A 21,713-nucleotide genomic window follows, 5' to 3' on the forward strand; every position below is an offset into this window, starting at 1 on the left:
TACATTTCCCACAACTTGCCCCCCATCCAGGCCGTTGGCTGGCGACGCCCTTGTGTACCTTATGAGATGTTATTGCCGGAAGCAGGGGCGCAACAACTAAATTTCCAAGGGGGGGTGGGGCGGCGGGCGGCAATATACCTATTTATAAAAAATCATCGATCCCCCCCTATTGAAGCGGGGGGTCCTGGGGTCCTCCCCCGGGAAAATTTGTATTTCAAGGTGGAAAAGGTGCTATTTAAGCAGTTTTATTATCTAAAAATTGATTACACAGCACTTTCTTTGCCCCCGTTTGCCACCACTTCATGGTTTCTGAAGAGGGGGGTGGGGGAGGGCAAAATACCCTTCCCCCCCCCCCCCCCCCCAATACTGTTGTTGCGCCCCTGGCCGGAAGTAATTGTATCTAATTTCTTCACGAACATGTATCCATGCAGATATACCACAAGCGTGTGGCTGCCACTTGACTAAGGATACATCCTCGTTTATGCGGCCTGCGCTGTGCTATGTTACCATGGAAACATATGCGGCGACGACATCGATAAAGCAACAGCCGAGGTTGGTTGGGTACCCCGTGTAGTGGCCTGCAGTAGACGGAATTAATGGTAAGTCAATATGCCACTGTCATGCATTTGAAGTTGAGATAATAACTTGTAAAATTTATGGTTGTAAATTACCTACGAAATAATTTACACTGTACCTAGTGTGCTTATTTCAGTATAAAGTAAGCCCGTTACATCACATCGTGTTCCGTCAGCAATCGCTAGTCCACCAGGTGATAACGGTCGTCTCCTAGCCAAACTCGTAATTTGGATCTCCATATGTTAACACAAGAGATAAGCGAAATATGCAGATGCAGTGTGAGGTCAGATTCATAATGACGGGTGTGAAACCAAAGAAGAGGGAGATTATTTCAGAGTACTACGCGAACAAATATGATGGCCGTATGTTTACAAATGTTTTGGCTGTGAGGTTAAATTGGAAAATATTTAAATTTATATGATTACATTTGTATTATGAAAAATCGTTTTGGAATTTAATTTAAATAAATAAATTAACCAATAATATGTTTATCTAATTTTCTTCCGAACAGCTTAGCTACAGTCTTTAATAAATGTAGACTTAAAACATCTGTTACAAATTTAAACACCCATCCGCCATATTGGAATGTGAAAAACAAAACAATTGCTTCACATCTGACGGCTAATGCTCCATTTGTAAATACAGATTGTTTATATAGTTACCAAGGACGGACATTGTAAAAAATATATATATATTTTAACTATATTATGATCGTTACACAATAATATGCACAACAAAGACAGAAGTCTTAACACTGTTTTATTAGAGCCATGAAGAACATTGTAGTGAATAAACAGTCGTTTTGTCATCGCGAAAATTTTTGATTAGAGCTCAAAATTCGCGGTATTTTCTGGCTTCGGTTCTGACTCCACAAACGGTAAATGAAGTTGTGTGCATTGTCTGCTACCCCATTTCACCTTCTCTACCGGTTGAATGTTATTTGGCCCGCTGTTTGGAAAATAAAAAATATATTTTTTATGCCATTGAATAATTATCTCTCTGGTCGTGTAAAATAACTCGAGATTCAATGAAAAACATCATTTAAATGTAGCACAAACACCCAGACAATGATTGTCATCAAAAAATGTAAATTTTGTTGGTACTCAATATTTAAATAACGATGGAGATGATCGGGAAAACATGAACGAAAATTGGAAAAAGAAAAAAGATGTGACGACAGTCGTCGTGCCCTCATAGACTTAGAGGCCGTTTCTGCCCATCGCCTGGTACCTGTGGGTGAGGGGGGGGGGGGCTATTCCCCCCTAACCCCTCGTTTCAGTGCAGTGAGTGCTCCGTGCTAGGGACGCACCCGCGTGCGCCCTAACTTCGCTTCTGGACCGCTCAAGGACGGACATCTTTGTATAATTATTTGTAAATAACTTAACTTGTAATTGTGTATTCAAATATGGTAGTTAGGTGTTTTGTTTGAATCGTGTAGCTTTGTACAGGGGCCGCGCCTGGCCCGCAGTGGACACTCGACCCTCCGTGCTGCTTAACCCCCCTTCCTCACCCACCACACGCACGGCGTTGCGGTCGAGGGAGGTTCTGTGACGCTGCGCTCCGCGAGTCCGCAGGCCCTCTGCCACACGCGTTGCTAGCGTCGCTACCGTCGCTACCGTCGTTTCGGCAAGCTCCCACGTTCGACATCTTCAGTCGCGGAGTAGTGCGCCTTCGTGGATGACCTGCAATTTGCGTTCGTTCATGGCGCGGCGGGAGACGTGTTTTGTAACATCGTTGTGGGCCAGGCGAGCTCAGGGAAAATGACTAAATAAAACATCTCGTGGACTAACGGCGGACGTTTCCTGGTTCGATCTCCACTCCCATACTCCTGCCCTGTTCATCACCTCCCCCTCTCCACAGCTCCAGGTTCCGGCCACAGTAGGCCCGAACCCCCACCTCTCACTGAGTTAGTCGGCCAAAATAATTACAACCTAAATTCACAGCCGCACGTCGGGGATCGGGAAGGAGCCACGGCCTGGGGACGACAGATGTATTTATTAAAAAAAAAAGGACTAAATCGAATTTTTAAAAAAAGCTTCGAGTTGACATCGTACGGCCGAAGGCCGCCCCAAAGCCCGACCTGCACCCGCCAGTACTCTGCTCCGCTAACGGAAAGCGCCCCTAGCCATGGCCCACCCGAGTCAAGTGAGCGGACCGCAGCCCAAGGTAGAGAATAGCGAACCATTTTTAATTACGCATGCAACGCAATCCCCGATCCAATATAATCCCCCACATAATAATACAGTAAGCAAAAACAAACAAAAGCCCCTAATTAATAAAGTGCGACGTAGGAGTGCCCGGCTCACTCACGTGTAGTTTTCCGCTAAAACAGCTGTGAGTGCAACCCTTGCGGCCTTCAGCCTAATTTCAGTAGGGAAACGTGTGACGTAACTCAAACCACCCTAAATTAGCATTATCGTTCGCCACTGGAGTAGTTTTCAAGAAACAGACAGTCTCCAGCTTGACTCTAATATTCAAACTTATTTTAGACAAACTTATTAAATGTCATTTCTATAACATATATAGATATTAGATTAATCATTATGTTTTATTATGTGAATTTAGAGCCACTTATATTTAATTAATTATATAGATTTTTACGAATAACTGAACTTTAGAAACTCTGGCGCGACAGGGAGCTCACCCCTCCCTTCGTGCCAGGGCTGCACGTCAGTACAGCGCGACTCGCGGACCGGGACGGACGCACGTCCCACGGGGAGCCAGCATCTCTTTGTTTCATCCAACGTCCATCTGGTAATTATAGTCACCACCAAAACCTTTTTTTAATACTCCCCGTGTGCGCCCGGTCCTTTTTCCGGTGTAGGGACTAACCCAGCCGCATCAATTTAACACGCCCCACATAAAGCATTACGTGGGGCCGTGCAGTATTCGGTACGGGCCGTCTCCCGCCACCCCAGAACTTTATTTAATCGCCTAGTGCACAGGCACAGGCTACCTTCAAGAGTAAACATGTATTAATTTAGTAGCGAGCCGCGGTCCACACAGGTGGACCCGCGCGTCGCCAATTACAGATTACGAAATTAGCCGATGCTAATTGAACACTCTCCCTCGACTGCAACTGGCGTGAGGACTTAAGTAAACGCACGTAGAGGCACGCAGGTGCCAACGTGTGCAGTGTAACCGTGTACTTAAAAGCACCACAGAGTGCCGTTTTATCAAGTGTAATTGTAATCATAGTGTAAGCAAAACTTCTACGTGTTCCGACGCCCCATTGGCAGTCATGTACCGCCGAGTAAACCTCGCGCCCAATGTAATGAACCAGTGTCAATCGTGAACAATAAAAAGTCCACCCCGCACCCCCTGTGCGACCCGTAGAACAGCCAACAGTGTATGTAAATTAATTTAAACAACCCACCCAATCAGGAAACAAATTTCACCACCGCCGACGGTTCTAGCGGACCACGCTGGGGCAACGAACCCACGACCATCACACGGTTAGACACCGAGCTAGCCTGGCGCCCTCCCGGAGCAGAAAACGCTAAGAAAATCAGCCACCCCGCTAGGACCTGCGCCCGATCTCGAACCCGAGAACGCGGCTGACGGCAGAGTTGCAAACGGCCCTCACCAACAAGATCTACATGGCAAATTCTGCTGCTTTACGCCTATCCATCTACATGTTACACCAACTACATACATACAATCAATCTCTGTTCTTAATATAGAAAACTTGAATATTTCTGGCATACTGTAGGTTTGCATATTTTTACAAGTGCACTTTAAAAGTGATTTACACATGTTTGGTATCAGAAGAGAGATTATTAATTTAAATAATTATTGATCATATATTTAAATGATTCATGCTAATTTCTGTTCCCATGACTGTCAATATTTTTAACAGAACAATATAATAAAGGAGAGGTAACAATGAAATAGATCGGTGGTGCGGGGCCCCGATCGTCACTGTCCTTGTACTTGCCTGGCCATGGAGCCGCCCCTTACATAGGCTAAGAAATTTATCCAATTCTACTGTAAATGCCACTGAGTATAGTTCTGTGTTTTTTTTTTCTGATGTGAGTACAGCATCGAAAAGTGTGTTATTTTACAGTGATCTGGAATAAGTAAGAGTTTTTTAAGTTATCTCTTGAAGCATATTGTTCATATTTGTACAATTGACGATAAGTTAATATGATTATCGATAAATAAAATTGGTTTTGATAGTCGTTGATGGAAACATATGTGACCTCAAATAACTGAGGAAAAAAAACTAATTTACTTCCAACTTTATATGGGGCTAGAATAAGCTGTTAGTCAGTCATTCATTCATTCATTCATTCATTCATTCATTATAAGGGTTCCTTGGAGCATTGGATTACATAACATATTTTTCAGCAATGTGGACATAATAATTAGTAAAAAAAATCTGCACGCAACACAGCAGTTCGTAACATCGCAATTGTTATCCACCCTTATTTAATTGTGTTGAAATTTCCAACGTTAAGAGTTTGAATTTTGTCTGCTCTTATTTTATGAAGCAATTGGTCACGTAAATCCATAAATCCACAAATTAAATTTCGCACATTTGTTGTTAACGACTACATTAACAAAGCATTGCCCTGCAACTAAATACCATTATCAAATTAGTTTCCCTTTTTATCTTTGAAATACACATATTAAAACAATTGTTATTGTTAGATATGAATTGTAAGGTGATTGGCCGTGTCCAGAAATAGGTGCACAACACAGAGACAAGTTAGAAGTCGGACAGTGTACTATGCGATGTGAATGTGCTATTTTGCAATGTAGCATGTGATTGTGTTCACTGAAATTCCGCGCTGTTGCGAATGTCACTTGGCCAAGTAACTGCAATGTACCCACAACCTTACAGTCCAAACCAACGACCATTAAAGAAGCAATAAAGAAGTGGGAGGAAAAACACGGCTCCAGCGCAGCAGAAGCGAGCGAAGTGGTGATGTGCTTCCAGTGGCCACCAGTGGAAAAAATGGACAATTCACTCTCGGCATTGGTTAACTGCAGGTGAGTTGTTATTTTACATCACTTATCTTTCGCGTGTTCCCGAATCTAATTGATTTAGTTTTCCTCAGCAAGATTTTGAACTGAAGAACACTTCATCAACTACTGAAACGTTTGAATACCAACACAATCAAAACATAATTAGTGGATGTTGTACACAGAGTAGCAGGTGGTAGTATCTAATGGAACTCTTTGGGGGCCTGTGATTCTAGGGTTGAATCCGGCAGTCAGACGATGATGCCCGCAATTGCTATAATGCCAATGTTACTGTTTGCTAATGGTCTGAACTATATTTTACGTCTGATGCATGCATACTTCGATAAAGATGAAACATGTCAACACATGTTTTAGCTTAATGAACTAGAAGGAAAAGATGTGACGTCAAAACTCTAACACAAAAAAAAAAGTTGTTTGTATGTACACACTTTGATGTTATCCCGACCAAAGCCTCTAAGCCCATGCTCCACACCGCTAGTACCAGATCCCGTTTTCGGAGCTCACCCCTAGCCCAGCGGGAATGAGTCAGGCGAGCGCCTCGGGCGTGACCCCACTAGACTCAAATAAACTTCAGGGCCCAAAACCCAGGGGGCTCGACCCCATAAAACAATTAAGGTACAAGACATTAGGACACATTTATTAATTCACAGGCATTAAACAAGTGCGCTGTAGCTACTCCGTGATTGTGGTAAAACAGTTGTTAAACCTTAAGCACCCGAATAACAGGTGCTACCTTTTAATTGAGCACTTGGAACATGTTTTTAGCTTATAATAGAGCAAATTATGTTGATATAGGTTGTTGGCGCCGACTCACAAATTAGGTGAAAGTTTCTCTCCCTTGCGAGGCGGCCATGTTCGGCAGTTTCCAACCACTCCGCGCCGGGTCAAGACGTGTGTCCTTGAGCAGCTTTCAATTTTGTTCCACCGATTGTTCAATCTGCACTTAATTTAATAACCAAACCTTTTTAATTCATTGCTGCTCACTCAGACCCAGCTTGTATTTCGCGGATCACGCAATTTACAGCACTGGCCGACTCCAGCCAACTCGTTTTCGTTAAGATCACCGCGCATATGCCTGCTGGCTACAACTTCACGTAAGTGTAGAATAGAATTTAGAGTTACACTCACTGAGCCCTCCCAAGACAGTTATCTTTCGGCGCTGGCCGTCTCCAGCGAACTAGTAATCACGTCCCCGCGAGACTGCTGCAGCAAATTCACATTGTTATGATAGTGTCGTATTTTGTTTTGTAATCAGCGTGTGTTAGTACAACGGCTCAGACGCCGCATATCGCATTATCCTAGTGACGTCGTACCGACCATGGCCGTTAAGCTCGTGCTCCGCACCGCCAGTACCGTATCCCGTTTTCGGAGCGCGTCCCTTGCCCAGCCGAATTGAGTCAGGCGAGCGCCTCGGGCGTGACCCCAATAGACGTAATGAAATTTAAAGGTACAGAACCCAGGAGGCTCGAACCCATACATCAATTAAGGGAAAAGCCATTAGTATGAAATTACTAATTACCCGACATGTAATAAGTGCGTCGTAGCCACTCCGGGCGAGTACACCACGCACGGAGCAGACAACAAACCTCATTAGCAGTCACCGCCTTAATTAAAATGCCCGTGACTATGATGAAGTCAGAATAGGAGAAATCCCTCTAAAACAATTCGCAGTGGGACAATATGTTAGTAAATTTACAATCGCCAACTTGATGTCACAATTTTAATAATTAAATACATTAAAACCATTGTTAAGCCTTAAGCACCCAATTACCAGGTGCTACATTTTAATTGGGCACCTGGAACATGTTTTAACTGGTAATAGGGTAAATTCAATTAATGTAAGTTTTTTGACACCGACTCACAAAGAAGAGAAAGTTTTCTCTTCCTTGCGAGGCGGCCATGTTCGGCAGTCTCCAACCACTCCGCGCCGGGAACAGACGTGTGTGGGCAGCATTCAAGTTTCTTTCATTGATAATTTTTATTCTGTACTACATCTTCAAATTTAAAACCTTTTGTTAATTCACCGCTGCCCACGTCGACTCGGCGCGTATTTCTTGGAACGGGGCCTATCCCGACCGTCTTCAGTGTGATACCACGCTACGTATCGTATCACAGAACGTACGGTACTGGCCGACTCCAGCGAAAGTGTTTTTAATTAAGGACGCCGTGCATATGCCTGCCGGCTGCACACACGTAAATGTTTCTCCGAACTTAGGAGCCCGCTCATAGAGCCCCCCCAGCACCCGTTAACTTTTGGCGCTGGCCGTCTCCAGCGAGCATCGACCCACGTCCCGCGAGACTGCCGCGGTAGCAATTAGTGTCGCGTAGTGTTGTGGTTTTTTTTTGTGTGTTAATTGTTTAACCGCTAGACGTCGCGAAGTGTTGGTGAGAGTTTTTGTAGCGGGACTAAATTAAAGGTAATTCTCACCAACTCGTGTACAATAATTTTCCGTAATGCCCGTCAGGTACCCCCCGGACCTTTCACAGAGCTCGGGTGACGGCACTAGCTTTTGTAGCGGTTCTGCCACTATGTAATGTAGGTAGTACAGCGTACCCAAGCATACCACCGAAGTCCGTGGATTAAAAGCCAATTTAATATAAACTGTGTCGTCTAAGATTATTCCGCACCATTCCATCCTCCACACGGCCGAGCGGCCTCATAGCCAAGTAGGGAATTTCAGGGTAGATTTCGAGCCGTGTACCTGGCGGGGCACGCGGGGGCAGAGTACCCAGGACCCATCACCAATGGCCTAGTGTTCCACTAGCCTGGCGCCGCCCCCCCCCTCCTGGACAACAGCAGCACCGTGACGCCCGTAGCAAGATCAGACAAAGGGGAAGGAAGACGGCCATTATGGATGCGAGCAGTGGAATTTGGTGCGCAGAGGAGCAGTGACAAAGGGACCACTTGGAAAAGTACATCACTGCCCGCGCCACCCCTCCGCCAACTTTCACTTTCACCTCCACTCCCCCCCCTCCTAGACTTCAGCGAGCATCCTTGTACGCACACCACCCCCACCTCCCTACATCCACCACTCCCCTCCCATTCACACACATCTGGCAGCGCGCAAACTCCTCCCCCTCCACAAACCCTTACCCGGGAGCTTTTGTCAACAGAGACGCGTGCGCACGCAGAGTAAATATCAACACCAAAGCCCTGCGCGATGCGATGTCGGATAGGCTCAAGACACACACCTATATAGTCTGCTACTGGGCACAGAGCAGAGACCTGCTGACGGAAAAGGCTAATCCTCTGCAGACATGCAAATGTGTGCCAGACAGCAACTCACCGATGATCAAGACCGAAGTGCTCCTGGAACCATGGCACAACAGCATGGAGACGCATACAAAGGCGAGAACACCACTGGTGAACAACAGCCCCTTGCTGGTCCACACCACACCAGCGATCATCGCCCCTTTAACCACCCATGCCAGCGACTGGAGCTCGCAAACCGACCACGCAGCGCATGCGCCGGAGACGACCGAGGCCAAATGCGTGTGGCCCACCCTGGAGTAACTGGCACAAGCCCTGCCACCCAGCAGAGTGACTCTGCCGGAGTTCTCCGGAGCCCCGCATGAGGACCCGAGGGAATTCCCGGGGCTGTGTGAGGCGTGCCTAGTCGGAGGCTGGATGCACCTGTCCGAATGGACAGAGCGGGTCAGCGAACAGCTGCGAGGGACCGCCTGGAGCTGGTGTAGCATGTGGGGCAGGTTCGAAATGCCGTGGAGCGAATTCGCCAACACATTCAACCACCGATTTGACACAGAATCGCCCCTTGTCGAATGTTCTGGCTACTTATATGGGACCTGGCAGAAGGACGGCGAAGCAGTCGAGGTGTTCATAGCCACGAAACTTCAATTGTTCTGCTGCATCTCACCCGGCACTAACCAGCCCTGCGCTCGTAGAGGGACACGCTCTTCCGACCTTGGGATAGCTGGGCCGCACGCTAGACAACTTGTTCCGCATTCCTGTGGAGGTCAATGGACAGCCTGCCGCCGCACTTGTCGACACCGGATCGAGCGACGTCTTCATGCGCCCCTCGTTCGTGCCCGCCAGCGCGTTGCGCCTGGTCGGCGGCGAGCTATGCCTAGCTACCACTATGCACCCCAGGCGGAGGCTCGGACACGCCGAGATCGTGGCGAGTACCCAAGAGTTAAACAGTTGTGTACCCGCACAATTTTGTCAATAATTTCATCAGTAAACATGTACTTGAATAACTGGTATGGTGTTTCGAGCTCCAGTATGTCCGATGGAAGATACTCATTTCCTGAAAACATTTTTTGATGTAGATGTAAAGAAATCTCTTTTTTTCTCCAAACAATTATTTTATAATCATTGTTGTTTGAAGGCAACACACATTTAGGACTATTCAAGCCACGCTGACATGTTGACTGAGCACTACCTTTCTTTTGTTCACCTTTATCTGCTCTTGGTGTATGCAATTTTTCTGTGGCCACTGTGCCTGATGTGGGCTGAGATTTTTTCGTTGTAGGCTTAGTATATTTACTTTGTAATTCAGAAAATAAGGAAGCTGGTTCTACAGGCAAGTTCAATTCCAAAACCTCATTGCTGCCCATAGTAAACACATCTACTAAATCATCACTTACCACGTTTGTACAGTCCGTAACGCCTTCTGCGATTATTCTAGAAGTAGAAGGTGTTTGTAAGTCCAATGGGCCAGTGGGAGGGGCTGAAGAAACTACAGAAACATTACTTCACAAGGGTGTCAAACTCCTAATTCGACTTCCACAGCATTTGTATCGTATATGCAGTCTGTATCAATACTTTCTACCTCGCCTATCTGCGGCTCATCAAGTCGCTATATTCCAGATCATCTTCACTGTCTGAAGGGAAATTATTTACAAGCTGGAGAAACTCTTCACTCGTAATGTCTTTTTTTTTTTTTTTGCCTTTTTCTACATAGTAAACAGACATATTTGCGTGCCTTTTCACTAAATAAGTCTTTGAAAGGAAAAAAAATTAATCACCAGAATACAAAAACAAATTAACTTACTTCAAAATCAAAACACGATGCGAATTTATATCTTCTTTTTTCAACACATGTAAAAACTCGTGATGCCAACAAAAATAAAATTATATTCATGGCGTATCACCTATGATACAAAGATTTTTCCTTCTTACAAAATAATAATAACTTGTTGTTTATTAATATATATTAAAATCGACTTTTCAATATATAACACTGTGGAGATTATTTTTTCTACGCCTAAGAAATAAATAAAACGAACTACAAAAATGTAATAAAGTAAGGATATTTCATGAATCAAACATGGCTGCTTAGTGCCAAGGTTTTCTCTACTTTACAAACATTAACTGGCATTTACCAAATGAACTCGGAACTATGTGAGAGACAGGTGTATCACAAACATGCAGTAAGACCGACAAGAGTTTTTGTCACTACAAACAAAGCATTTTGTTAATTGTATCACATGTGATACATAATGCACTGTTTAAAAAACAATTTTTTTTTCCTTTAGAAGGTCTCTCCCGACAGAAGCAATGAAAGAAGTGTAGAGACGTAATAATCATAGAAAATTTTCTTCACACGCTGATAAAAACATATGTGCTTAGGTATTTAGAAATACTGTTTTTCAAGCATACATCAAAAGTTCTGTAAAATGTTAATTTATAATTTTTTTTTTTTACAGAAAGTTATCACTTTCTACTAACATGATTGAAAAAATATCTGGACTGGGTTCCTTAAAGAACTTGCAAATTTTATCAGTTGGGAGAAATTACATTAAATCATTCTCTGGTCTGGTAAGTTATTTTTATGTATGTTTATTATAATGATATTTTTTTCTTTATTAGTGTACAAATTATCTAAAAAAATATGTTATGGTTCTTGCAAAATTTATATTTTAGCCCAGTCAGACATTTTACGAAATTAGAATTTTTAATATAATGAATTAGAATGAACTTATGGGTTTTGTGCCAAAAAAACAGCTTTAAAATAATTAATTTATATGTCTGAAGTAGTTTTCATCTACATTTTGTTATAAAGAAAGGAAATTCTGACCTAGATGAGTTAAAAAGTTAAATAAAAAGTTTATATTTTTATCCAAAAATATTTTTTTTATATTTTTTTTGAAGGAATGAATATTTTAAATAGCCTTTGTAAGTTGAATAGTATAAGTTTTTGGGTAACATACATTTAAATTACCAGCTGAAAGTTTTGAATTTGTCAGGAAGCGGTTGGCGAGACCCTGGAAGAGCTCTGGATGTCCTACAACCTAATAGAGAAGCTGAAAGGTGTCCACGTCCTCAAAAACTTGAAAGTTCTCTACTTATCCAACAACTTGGTCAAAGACTGGGCGGAATTCAATAAGCTACAAGAGCTGCCCAATTTGCAAGACCTCGTCTTTGTGGGTTAGTAGTTTTGTATACTAGTAGTCTGTTTTTACTCTTTTTTTTAATTACAAGGAGCATTTAAATTAGGCAGTAGATCACGTGACCTCTACACAAAGAATAGGTAAATGTGCCCTCAAAGAGATTAACATTAATTTAAACAGAGCGTAGAAAGGACCAAGTTCTAACAGGAAAGATCCAGCAGTCAATAGGAAGATTAAGGTGTCTCACCAGGAGACGTGCCGATGTTTGTCATGGCATACACAAGCAAGGCACACTTTTTACATTAAAGCGACTAGGGCGGAATCAACACTACAGCCATTCATTTACTTGTAATTTATTGGTTGACGTACGAAGGAAAAACCTTAAAACTCCAGCATAATACTTCTGGCATTTGTATCATTTTACGTTACGGAGTTCAACACTTGAACAATAACAATACCGAGAGACCATTAGATAGGCATACCGGCCCTCCAACGAGAATGTAGGTTAGCTTCTTGCTGGTCCTGTCTGTACGACTGCAAGCAGGATGCATGGCGAATGCTGTTACAAGATCTTCTCTCTGTGCTGTACTGTTCCCTGCCCCTGCCTAACCTTACAGTCTCTAATGCTCGCTCTACGTCACCCTCGACATATGGCGGACACCCTAGGGCCCCCCCTCCTCCACTCCACATCGAAAACACATAAAACTCAATTCTAAATTTGGGGAAAAAAATTAATTTACCATGGTTTAGCCACTTCAACAAGATGAATTAAAAAATAGAGTAGAATGATATGAATGAGCCCACCATAAATGCAGACCTATTCACAGTCCAAAACAAAACTACCCACAAAGATACAACTTGTTATTCTGGATTGGTCACAGATCACATCAAATTTAAAAACGGGCTTCGCGAGAAGAGGGTGGAATAATTTTTTTGTCAACATTGCATGGGAATATAATTTTAGAGGATTTGTTTGGCTTCAATTCCGTGGTGGCAACGATTTTGTACGGTTGTCAAGTCAGAAAGTCTTAAGTGCATTGACCATGCCCCCGAGACTCGCAGACCAAGAGATATTCCGTTTGTCCTGAGGAGCGTTATGTTTGAGAACGCTGACACGTCACGCGGTGGAATACGTGAGGTCAGGGGAGTTCGACGAGAAGATTGCATCATGCCAGGTCACGAGATGGTTGCGTAGAGAGACGAGCGCAGTGCAGTGCAATATTGCCAGGTTACCAAGAGTTCTAGAAATGTGTGAAGCAACTCAGACACGGAGTAGAGTCTGTATTGAGTCACGAGCATTTCCGCGGGTGTTCGCAAGCGAGGTCTTAGTTTCGACCCTCGGGCAGAGTAGATCCTACAGCAACTAGACTTCTTGTACAGGGCTGAGCATGCGGGTCCTCGTAGATGCGTGCCGGTGTATTACTGAAGGACACTGTGACTAACTCCCGAGAAACCTTACAGTCAGACGACGTGTGAAGATTACGAATCCAGCATCTTCTTCCCACCCTCCCCTAAGGCCCCGATTCCAAGCAGCCATTTCCCCCATATATCATAAAATTTTACAAGTTCATGCTCATTTATCATCAGTATTAAAACAGCACAATATAAAATTAAATACTAAGGTTTTCAAAGACAGGCTGTTTGTCTTTCTTTTATTTAAATTTAATAAATAGATGTTGCAGTTTTATACGGCTGTTATAACTACTATAGTAAAACATGCAACAGGTTATGTTTTTCTCTTAAGGGCAAGCACGGGGATATTACAAGTTTTTCTGTTGTGCTTTAAATTGTAGGATTTGACATGTATTTTTGAAAATCAAATCATTACCATACATATTGTTACGATCGCGCTTGGCTGCAGTGCTTGGCGTTGCCGCGCTCATTCGGCCTGTCTGCGCCCCCTTCCACCTGCATCCTCTCCCTGGTATCTCGTGCCATACTATCTCGCGACATCCTGACTGTCGCGGCGCGCACCTGCCTCAGATCGAGTTACTTAAGGGAGGCCGCACTGCGGAATGGAGGGACTCGGACATGTTTATCGGTGTGTTTTGTGGGAACCCGATGCTTGTTGAGTTTATCGGCATTCTTTGAGCAGCCGCCGCGTCCTTCGAGGACTCACGACGCGTTTCTGGGCATTTCGACGGCGAAGGTCGCGCGATATCTCGGAGACATGCCCGATTGTTCTGGACGGGAACCCAAGGGCTATTTAAGGAGGTTGGGCCGACCTTCGAGTCAGTCAGGAGTTCAGTAGGGAGTTCTCCCGCGGCGGAGTTTCTGGGCGATAGTGCCGCGGGTGCGGCAGAGTGGCGAATTCCTTGGACGAAGGTTCCAGGGCAGGGAGTGAGTTCAGTGGAGTCGGGAGTTTTCCCGCGGCGGAGTTTCCGGGCGATAGAGTCGCAGGCGCGGCGGAGTCCCGAGTGAAGTTCCGAGTGAGGCGTCGTGTGGGATCTCGGCGAAGGGTGTGACGGCGGCGTCGGAGTGTGGCGACGGAGTCCCGCGGCGGAGACCCACGAGGGGTGCTGCGGTGTGAGTTGCGCCAGAGGTGCGGCCCAGCGAGGTGTGCGGAACGAGTGACCAGGGAATTGACATTTATTTAAGTGTAATTAATTATTTAGAAGATTATTTGTAAGTGACAAGTAGTGGTATTAAATAAAACTGTGTGTGTGAAATAAAATCTATTAATTGGGCTATCCTTTATGAACCCGCAGGTAAATCGTAACAATATGTTAAAATTAATTTTTTTCAACCCTTAATATTTTTCATCTGTATTTTTTTTGCAACTAAAATTCTCCCGCCCCTCAAAAACTGGTGCTCTGGGCCAATGCCCAGTTGGCCTGTTTGTAAGCCTCCCCTCCCTTTTATACCTACCCAGCACACCTTTCCCCTCATCCTCTCTTAGTCCAGGTTAACGCTGGTGGTGTCAGAACTTTCGTTACACTACATTGAATGGATGCCAGAAGTTAAGCTCTTTACACAGTTATGTATATTTAGTCTGCAGACAGAAACAGATGTAAGTTTCTGCGCAGGCAACCCTCTGTCCGACGCGTACGACGAGACGGTGTGGAAGAGCGAGGCCGTCAAGCGGCTGCCAAACCTCAAGAAGCTGGACGGCGAGCCCGTCATCAGGGAGGAAATACCGGCCGAGCCTTGCGCGTGAAGCCCGAGCACTGCGGCGCTCGGCGCTCGGAACGAACAAGCCAGCGGCCGTACTGACGGACACTAAGGTACAGTTCTAGCGTCGGCGGTAGCCACACGAGTGTGCGTCTTTGCGGACGTGGTTAGCATTGGAAAATGAAATCTGCAAGCTGCGGTCGTGATTCTTTGCAGGCTCAGGTTTTTCAGGACCCACGTACCACGACACAGATCTGTACCTTTTGATTTCTTCAGCTTTATTGAAAATTTAGCAATAATTATGTGACTTTATTTGATTAAACTTTAAATATTATCAACATATTGATTGAGGAAAAGCATAGTTGAAATAAAATTTAAATAATCAAAACTGGAGCAGCATATGTAGTTTCATCCTGTATCCAGTGCGTATCTTATTTTTTATGTACCATTGTACAAGTAAGTTGGGCAATTCAGTATGTGTGTCAGGTGATTGGATTGCTGCAACATACAACTTAAACTCTATGACATAGTTTAGCTTGAAATATTTAATTTTCTGGTAGTTCAAGGATAGGCAACCTCAATTTTTCTTTCATTACCATGTGGTAATATAAAAATTGATTTTGAAGGCTGTGAATGATAGAGAAATGTTTCCAAGACTGTCTTACAAGCCATGAAGATTTTTCCTTTTTTTTTTTTTCTTTTCTTTTCTCAATATACATACTCAGTGCCGGTCCTATCAAAATTTTTAGGTGGTGCAAGATCTAAACATGGCGCCCCTCTAAATAAAAATTATTGTTAAACTGGTTGCTTAATTTTCCACCAAAAAAAGCAGCCGCCTCAGATTATTAAGCCGAATTACTGCTGTCTAAAATGTCAAATCTTAGAAATGTTCGTTTGACCAGTTTGTGCGATTACCTATATGTGATAGATGTAGTGGACAAATGACAAATAATAATAATAATAAATATGATTGTCAACTTTAATTTATTCTATGTTCCATGCAAACATTAATCAAAAAGTATGTAGACATGTAGTAAAAATATTAAAAAAATACCTAGATAATCACTTTTCTAGCTTTAGCACTTGCAAATTTTTTTATCAAGTCAGAATAATTCAACTTTTGGGCAATAGCATTTTCTATAGACAAAATTCCAAGATCGGACAGTCTTTCCTGACACATAGTAGACCGTAGGTAGGTTTTTATAAGTTTTAATTTACTGAAACTTCGTTCTCCTTTGGCAACAGTTATAGGCACAGTTAGCAAGATACGAAGCACTGTCCATACATTCGGGAAAATATCTTGCCAATCATTTTTTTTTATAAGTCGAAGTACTTTTATTGGCTCTCCTGACTGAAGATCTCTTAGTAATGGATTCAGGCTCACAAGTTCTTCAACCAATTCATGACCAGATATGTCACATTTTTCTCCATCGGTTAAAGTGATTTGCAATTCAGCACAGGCTTTTTCCAACATGGATTTTTCTGGAATTATTTTAATGTCGTATAAAAATGACCATGTATCATTGAATTTTGACAGTTGTTGAAAACGTGTAACCAATGTATTCTCAATGGTGTCTATCATCGGGTAAAAAACGTTCATTTTATATAATTCCTCCGGATCAGTTGGTGTTTCATCTAAGGCTTCGTATTCAAATAACAGTTTTTTTCTTCGCAATCGGACTGCCTTAAAAACTTGGTTTATTTCGGCTAGAGACGCTATTTCTTTAGCTGTAATTAGAGTTGAGGAAAAGCTACGGTACTCTTTCACGAATTCCGAACAGTTTTTCAGTAATTGCGATGAATTTGGTAAGTCCATAGTTTCAGACTGCATAGCTTTACTTACAATGTTTACTTGAAACAATATATCATACCAAGCCACCATTGTAATTATGAACTCAAATTGCTCCATATTCTGGATAAGCGACAATGCCTCTGATGCTGCAACTGAGTCATTAGTTTCTTCATGAAGATTTTGAAGGGCTTCACGAACTGAAGTGTAGTTAAAGCGAACAGCAGCAAGACTAGAAACTCTACTCTCCCAGCGAGTTTCGCAAACTTTTTTTAATGATAATCCGTCTATGTGCTTGGATATCACTTCCCATCGTTTGGTTGATCCAGAGAATAAAACAAATAGTCTTTGGAGAAATCCAAATAAAGAAACAGATTTAACGGAACTTTTGGCTGCATCTGCTATCACCAAATTCAAGCTGTGGCAGCCACATGAATTAAAAAATGCCCGAGGATATAGGTTTAAAATTCTGGTTTGTACACCTTTGTTCACTCCTATCATATTCGCTCCATTATCGTAGCCTTGACCTCTACAATCGTTCATGTCTAAATCAAATTCTTGTACAATCGAATCAAGAAAGAGGCCAGTGAGTCCTGCTCCCGAAGAGTCACTTACTGGCTTGTAAGCAACAAAACACTCTCGCACTTCCACTACTTCTTCATTAACGTCAACGAACCGGAATGTTAGTGACATTTGTTCAATGTGGCTTACATCAGGAGTACAGTCCATAATGATGGAGAAGTATTTAGCTGACTTTACCATATTCACAATATTATTTCGAACTTCACTTCCAAGTAAGCCAATTAATTCGTTTTGAATGCGTTTGCTGAAATAGTGGACATTAGTCTCTTTATTTACAACACGGCGGAGGTGCTCCATCATCACATTGTCAAATTGTCCTAATAATTGCACCAAACCCAAGAAGTTGCCATTATTAGGGGTGTATAATGTTTCAGAGCTCCCTCTAAACGCCAAATTATTGCCTGCCAAGAAGAACACTATCGACATCATTCTTTCGAGGATAGCAACCCATCTCGATTTCTCATCTTCAATCTGTTTTTGTAATTGTTTGTCTATCCCGCTACAGTTCTTCAACCTAATCGATGCTTGTATCCAACTGTTCAAAGCACGTCGGTGATCTGAAGATGTTTCGTGTGTTTTGAGACGCGTTGATAAGTGCCGCCAGTCGTCAAATCCTTCTTTTCCCAAATTAGAGTTGGGGTTTGTGTTGAGTAAACGACAGCAAAAACAATATACTTTATCTGCAGATTTAGAGTACACGAGCCATCTTCTTTTAAAAATCTCCCCATTTGGCATTACTTTTTCAAAATGCGAATTTGAAAAATGACGGCCGTCACAATTCTTTGGGTAATTTTCGTTGTTCATTTCATTACAAACAGGGCCTCGAAGAAGGATTTCATCTTTTGTTGCAGAGTCAATAATAAGCGGCCATTTTGAAATATCATCTATTTTTCTCTCTTTAAAAGATGATGATAACGATTCATCAGTTACAACTTCTTCTGTAATATTTTGAGATGCAGATGAGGTTCCAGGAACAGCTAAATCTTCTTGAAAATGGTGCTCTGTATCTTCAAGATCAGAACTTTTTTCAAGCGGGTCTTCTTCTATTGCTTGTTTATATTGAAGTTCTGGTGATGAAGGGTCAGATAACTTTTCGACTCTCAAAAATTTTGATAGCAAATTTGCAGATTTTTCAGTTTCGGCTTGCTTTATCCGTTTCCTTTTTAAGTTTTGTGCACCAGACAATTTTTTTGAAGACTGTGACATGTTTTTTAATCTGTAAAAGACACATTTAACCATCACTCGTTACATACATGATATCAGGAAATCAGTGAGATAGAATAGGACATACTTGAGTTGAAGATTTAAATTCTGATGTGCGATAATCTATTCCCACGGACCCACGCGATCGAAATCGCCGGCAGTAGCCAGTTATAAAATAATTAAATTAAGTTTTTTTTCCTTTATTTAAGTTCAGGGACTATTTAAAACCCCGTTTTTTGCACTTTTTATTAATTACGGACCTGTTTTTAACCACCTTTATTTAACTGGCAGTTAGTATAACTCATTGATTTTTCATTTATTTTCCATTCAAAATACGTAAAAACTCAGTTACGCTAATTGTCACTTAAATAAAGGCAGTAAAACAGGCCCTTAGACAAAACGTTTTTTAATAGTTATTCGACAAAAAATAAATAACTTTAACAAGAATGATATATAATATATAGTAGGCCTATACAAATATGTTAAAACAAACTAGTACCTACACCTTTACCACCTTATATATAAAACGCAGTATAGGCAAAGATTAAATAATAGTTATTACGTAACAGGTACATCACTTCCATACAAATGCTACCATACATACACTATAATAAATACACTACAAAAGCGCAGTACATCGGGCTGCAAGGAGAAACGTACTCGACAAACGCGCGTAATCATTAAATGCCTAAGACACCGTGTTTAATCTCGCCGTGCGGTTTCGTTCGTTGATAAGTGGATATGTCTTATCGCAGTACCACAGAATACACTAGAAAGTAGTGGTGCACTGATATGACTTTACCGATTACCGATTCTTGAAACGTCCGCTTTATATGGTAATAAATTATTACGCTATTCATGTTTGGCCTTTGTGTATAATCATATGTTAACATTTAAATAAGTTAAGATTCTTATCGGAAAATAACTGTACTAAAATAACGGAGATAATTTCAGAACGATTGTGAACGTTTAGAACAAGTAAACGTTAATAACATTTCAATGCAATGTATATGTATGGAAATTAAGTGTCGCCAACGTCTTGTCGCAATATGTATTTCTTATTCGTTAAAACAAACATCGCCGAACATGCACGAAGACGCCATATTTACAAAACTTTATATACGTTGCTGTTAATATGCGACTAATCGGTATCCGCATCTGTGCTCCACTACTAGAAAGGAACTTATATAAACAATACTTACCTACTTCTGTTTTATATTAAAAATTCTTCTGTAATAATCTAACGACACACACACTGTACAACACAGATATACACTCGCGCATGTTTGAACTACTTGGCAATTCAATAGACAATGCTTGCCTAGCGAAACAAGTGACGGACGAAATTTAACCCCGCGCCCCACTTGCCCCTAATGAACGACTGGAAATTGGAAGACTCAGGCGCCAAGCAGTTCAAGTAACGGCCGGATGAAGCGCCACTGTAAACTGTGGGACACAGGATGTAAATAAACAATTGCTAGTAATGTAATACGAATGAGCCACGTTAAAAGAGCTGTCGTACACATAATCATTATTAATTTGGATTCATTCAATTTGGAGATCTGACACCGTGACTTCGGAGGGCGGGTACCTCAATTCGTCCATTTTCCCGTGAGACCGATCGTCACCGTCGTTCGTCTCATGTGTCGGTTGATTTCAGCGCCCCCTCCCTTGATGGCGCCCGGTGCGGTCGCACCGCTCGCACCGCCCTAGGACCGGCCCTGTACATACTTATTTTAAGTTATTTATACAATTTGTAATTGATACCTCCCTTCCATTTGTTGTTTGGCCACAAACATTGTCAACATATGTTCACTCAGAGTAATATAGTTCGTGTCAAAAGTCATGTAAGATTTGGTAATTACCACTTGTGAGATTAACTGCACCCATGATATCACTCTAAGTGAACATGTTTGAAATATTAGTAGTGTCAAGATTTTATGGTTTTATTTTCAGGCCAATTTTGTTTTTAAAAAAGGAGGTTTCTGTATTAATGTTTTTATTATTTATGAATTATATTGATTAAAAAGTATATATACTGAACAAATATGATAATTAAATGTTGCATGATACTAATTTCTCCATAACAGTGTAATTTTGACTGATGTATGATGCACTTTACCAATATAATGATTTGTAATAAGCCATGTGTAAGTTTTAGAAACAAATAAAGTAATAAAGTAAACCTGGTAAGTATTTTTGTGTTTGAAAAATTTACTAAGGTCGAAAAGTAAAAATTTGTAACTAATATCAGTTGCAAGATTAAAAGAAGTAAACTGTTTCCTGAATGCATCCTTGCGTTATCTGTGCTGAATGCGGCCGTGCATAGTCATGAAGCAAAATCGCACCTTTTTTTTAAAAGTCCACGGATGTTTAGTGCGAATTGCAGGCTTTAGTTTGTTTTCCAGCATATCCGTGTAATAATGACTGTTGATTGTTCGCCTGTCTTCAAGAAAATCGCATAAAATAGGGCCTTGTGAGTCCCAGAAAAGTGTAAGCATCACTTTATCAGCAGATTGGTTGGGTCTTGAATTTTTTCCGCGTTGGAGAACTTGTGTGATTCCACTCAAGGCTTTGTCTCTTCGACTCAGGCTCATATAGTAGTGAATCCATGTCTCATCGCCTATTATAATTCATTAAAAAAAAAAGCTTCTTTCTCAGTGGAACATCGAACTTTCAACTGGTTACTGATTTGAAGCCTCGTTTCTTTGTGGATGTCCGTAAGTTGTCTCTGCACCCACCTCGCGCAGGTTTTCTTGTATTGCAGTTTATTTTGAATTATGTTATGGACAGTTCCAACACTTGCAGATATCTTCTGTTGTCTGGTTATTACGTCAATGCGAGATTCAAAGGAGGAAGTGGAAACTTCGACTGCCGGCCACTTCGCTGCTCATCACCGATACTTCTGCGACCACTTTAAAATTGTTCTACCCACTTGTAACATCATTGCATGGATATCATTACCTTTAACACCTTACGCGACTAAAAATCTAATCACAGCACATTCTTTTACGGTGGAATTCTCAATCAGACTTGACATCTTGAACTGACTGATTAATACGTTATGTTAACAAAATATTATTGAACAGCTGATCAGAAGTCATTGCAAGGA

At 42.0% G+C, this 21,713-nt stretch overlaps 1 protein-coding gene across 1 annotated transcript; it reads left to right on the forward strand.

Moving 5' to 3' along the window:
- Positions 1–525: 525 nt before the first annotated feature.
- LOC134536163 (dynein axonemal light chain 1) lies at positions 526–20,794 on the forward strand. Its single transcript, XM_063375792.1, has 5 exons — positions 526–599; positions 5,423–5,571; positions 11,233–11,344; positions 11,773–11,953; positions 14,943–20,794. The coding sequence occupies exons 1-5, from the start codon at positions 597–599 to the stop codon at positions 15,071–15,073; spliced, it is 576 nt and encodes a 191-aa protein (XP_063231862.1). The 5' UTR covers positions 526–596; the 3' UTR covers positions 15,074–20,794.
- The last annotated feature ends 919 nt before the right edge of the window (positions 20,795–21,713 follow it).

This window comes from Bacillus rossius, chromosome 10 (genome assembly GCF_032445375.1).
Source record: "Bacillus rossius redtenbacheri isolate Brsri chromosome 10, Brsri_v3, whole genome shotgun sequence".
In the NCBI taxonomy this organism is placed as follows: Eukaryota; Metazoa; Arthropoda; class Insecta; order Phasmatodea; family Bacillidae; genus Bacillus; species Bacillus rossius.